General features: G+C 40.6%; 1 protein-coding gene across 1 annotated transcript; it reads right to left on the minus strand.

The window, feature by feature from the left end:
* Positions 1 to 1,640: 1,640 nt before the first annotated feature.
* LOC102752519 (olfactory receptor 7A17) lies at positions 1,641 to 2,609 on the minus strand. The gene has a single exon (XM_006756057.1). It carries the CDS (start codon positions 2,607 to 2,609, stop codon positions 1,641 to 1,643), a length of 969 nt encoding a protein of 322 aa, XP_006756120.1.
* Between the last annotated feature and the right edge of the window lie 1,113 nt (positions 2,610 to 3,722).

The following is a 3,722-nucleotide window of genomic DNA, read 5'->3' on the forward strand; positions in this document are numbered from 1 at the left end:
CCCTTACCTAGAGAAGGAAATAGATATACAAGTCCAGAAAGTGCAGAGAGTCAAATCCTCCACGCGGTGGTGAAGTCAGAGCCTGTCTCCCCGCGCTTGGGGCTCAAACAGCCAAGCCGCTGACACCTGCCAGGTAGCCTGGCACCGGCCTCATCTACCCAGGGCCACTTTCACCCTCCCGCCCGCTCCTGGAGCCGGTGGGCTTGCGGATGGAGGCTTCTGTGTTAAAGCAACCCTGTTGGTGGAGCACAGACACGTGTGGGCTTTTTGATGAGAACCCATAGCATCCCTTCACGAACGTGTTTTTAACTATTCTGAGATCACGCTCCAAGCCTTGGCGACTCTCAAATAGGCCTCAGCGATTCCACTTGCCTGATGCAAAGACTGAGTTTCACGGAGATGGAACCCTCGGCCTGGAACAGACTGGGAGGAAAAAGCAGGGTCTGATCGCAGCCCCATGGCAGTCAGTGCTGGGTCGGTGTGGTGGAAATCAGTCCTGCAGTCATTGAACATGGGGTCAATTAATATTAAGTGACATAGGATCAATTAATATCTCTTTGAGAGGAGTTGAGAATATAAAGTACAGTGTAGAGCAATTATATTATTTCACATAAAACTCTTTTCAACTAAGATATTTTTCTTTATTTAAAATGTATCTTTATTGTTGAAAGTATTACAGATGCCCCTTTGTTTTAGTTTTTTTTTCTTCCCCATTGATCTCCTCCACCCTGCACCCACCCTGCAGATTTTTGAGCTAAGGGCAATTTTAGCTTCAGGCTCAAGTGAAAATTCTGCCCCTCCCTTTAACTACCTAAAAAAAATTGAATTAGAGGCCTTGCCCATAATAAGACATTATCCTATTATATAACAAAAGGCTAATATGCAAATCGACAGAACAGCAGAATGACCAGTTGCTAGGACACGTACTTACCACCACAGGGCAGATGCTCAATGCAGGAGCTGTTCCCTGGTGGTCAGTATGCTCCCACAGGGGGAGCGCTGCTCAGCCAGAAGCTGGGCTCATGGCTGGCTAGTGCAGCAGCGGTGATGGGAACCTCTCCCACCTCCACGTCAGCACTAAGGATGTCCGACTGACGGCTTAGGCCTGCTCCATGGACGTGCGAGAAGGTGCAGTTCGGGCTGAGGGACCCGCCCCTCCGTGTGTACAAATTTTGTGCACCAGGCCTCTAGCATAAAATAATAAAGTACAATGATGGTGCTCTTATATTTTCCTTACCTATGAAATGATATAAATGGCTTTAGTTACCAAATGCACTTTATTTCCTTAGCAGTAGTACAACCCATATATTTTTCTATTAATATAATGAAAGAAACATTACTCAGTATGATAGAATTTATTTCAAAAGAAATTGGTCTTAAGAAATTTATGTACTTTCATGAGATAAATAAGAATTTCTAAATATTTCATCCAAAGTTGGGAATCAATTTCGGTGGGAAGAAAAATGACAAAGGGAAAGCTGTTAGATATCACAAAGTCAAGAAATTAATAAAGTGGTTCAATTAAATTCTGCAGAAATCATAAAAACAGACACTCCAGGAATAAGCAGAGAGAGTAAACTGCACTTCCACAACCTGATCAAAGAATCAAAACATCTGGCTCTGAGGCTTTGAGTCCAGCGTCATGTGCATGTCTTCAGCCCTACGAAAATGGGTTCTTTTATAGCTGCCATCCCAAGCAATTTTTTTAGAGCCCTCTTTATGTCTTTGTTCCTGAGACTGTAGATGAAGGGGTTCAGCATGGGTGTGACCACCGTGTACATCACTGAGGCTGTTGCACTTGAGTATGAGCTTTGAGTAACACCAGAGCTGAGGTACACTCCTAGGCTTGTACCATAAAACAAGGAGACAACAGAGAGGTGAGACGCACAAGTACAAAATGCTTTATACTTCCCCTGAGCTGTTGGGATTCTACAGATGGAGAACACTATCTTAGAGTAAGAGTAAAGGATACAAACAAAGGGACCACCACCCAGGAGCCCAGCTCCAAAATACATCACCATGTTGTTAATAAAGGTGTCAGAACAGGAAAGTAGGACCATCTGTTTGATTTCACAAAAAAAGTGGGGGATTTCCAGGTCTGGACAGAAGGATAGTCCCAACACCACTAAACATTGTAACAGGGAATGCAATACACTCATAATCCAGGACACCAGAACCACCAGTTTACAGAGCTGAGGGTTCATGATGACTGTGTAGTGCAGGGGGTGACAGATGGCCACAAACCGGTCATAGGCCATCACAGTCAGGAGGAAGTTGTCCAGTCCTGCAAATAGTAGGAAAAAATACATCTGGGTGATACAGCCTGCATAGGTGATGACTTTCTTCTGTGTCTGAATGTTCCATAGCATCTTTGGGACGGTGGTGGAAGTGAAACAGATGTCTACCAAGGACAAGTTGGTGAGGAAGAAGTACATGGGCATGTGGAGGTGGGAGTCTGAGCTGACGGCCAGGACGATGAGTAGGTTTCCCAACACAGTGATCAGGTACATGGAGAGGAACAGTCCAAATATGAGGGGCTGCAGTTCTGGTTCCTCTGATAATCCCAAAAGAAGAAATTCTGAAAATCCTGTGAGGTTCCCTAGTTCCATGTGGTAGAGGTAACTACCAGGAGATAGGAAAAGGAACGTGACTAATTATCACACAAGCAAGCATTAGGAACCTAGCATAAATACTACCTTCTGTATTGTAGAATCACTGAATTAGTTTCCGTGTTTGGTGTATGGCCTGGTCTCCTTTAGGACATCCCTAATGCTGTTTCTCATTAAACTTTCCTTTTCCTTGTGAAGACAGATGAAGAATTCTTATGACTTACTCAATTCTTTCAGGAAGAAAAATAATTTTAAAAAGCAAGGTACTCACTGCAGTGGTCAGCAAGTTCATTAGGGTTAATAATACTGTATTGGGTATTTTAAGTAACCTTGTCACAAGAAGAAAATATTGTAACTAGGGTGGTGACAGCTATTAACTAGACTTCCTATGCTGGTCATATTGCAATTGCATTACATACAAATACAGAATTATTTTATTACACACCTGAAACTAATATAATATTTTAAGTAAATTATCCTTCTTTTAAAAAATTTTAAAGTAATGGAGAGCACAGTATAGGACTGACTGACTGATTGAACCACACAAAATTGATAAACTTTAAACATTCTTTATAAACACATATACATAAAAACTAAATGAAAAAGTCAGTTTGTATTAAAAACTCCAATTTTTTGTTATAAAGAATCCAATAAAATATCAAATAAGAGAATATAGGCAACAATATTCTGTTAAGTCTGCACAATGACAGATGAATACAAGACTAGGTGTGGCGATCACATTGTAATATCAATAAATGTTGAATTACTCTAGTGTACACCTAAAACTAATACCATATTGTATACAAACTATACTTAAACAAAAAAATGGAATAAAAGTACTTGACATAACTCTCCAAAAGCAAAGAACTTTCATGTGTACAACATAGTGCAAATTTATTGGATGACAACTATACTTTAATTTAAAACAAATAAATTATTAAGCATGTAAAGGAAAAACTCACATAGATAAATTTTAATAGAGACTCCAAATAATTTACAAACCCACTATACTCAGCCTCACAGGTGATGAAATAATTGCAAAGTGAATCTCATTACCTTAGTCATTTTCATCTGCAAAATACATTCTTAAAATGTGAATAGCCAAGGTGCGAG

This window comes from Myotis davidii, unplaced genomic scaffold (genome assembly GCF_000327345.1).
Source record: "Myotis davidii unplaced genomic scaffold, ASM32734v1 scaffold2674, whole genome shotgun sequence".
Classification (NCBI taxonomy): domain Eukaryota; kingdom Metazoa; phylum Chordata; class Mammalia; order Chiroptera; family Vespertilionidae; genus Myotis; species Myotis davidii.

Bases quoted from the DNA above. Each gene is read 5' to 3' on its own strand.
- LOC102752519 (XM_006756057.1), bottom strand. From the start codon at position 2,609: ATGGAACTAGGGAACCTCACAGGATTTTCAGAATTTCTTCTTTTGGGA.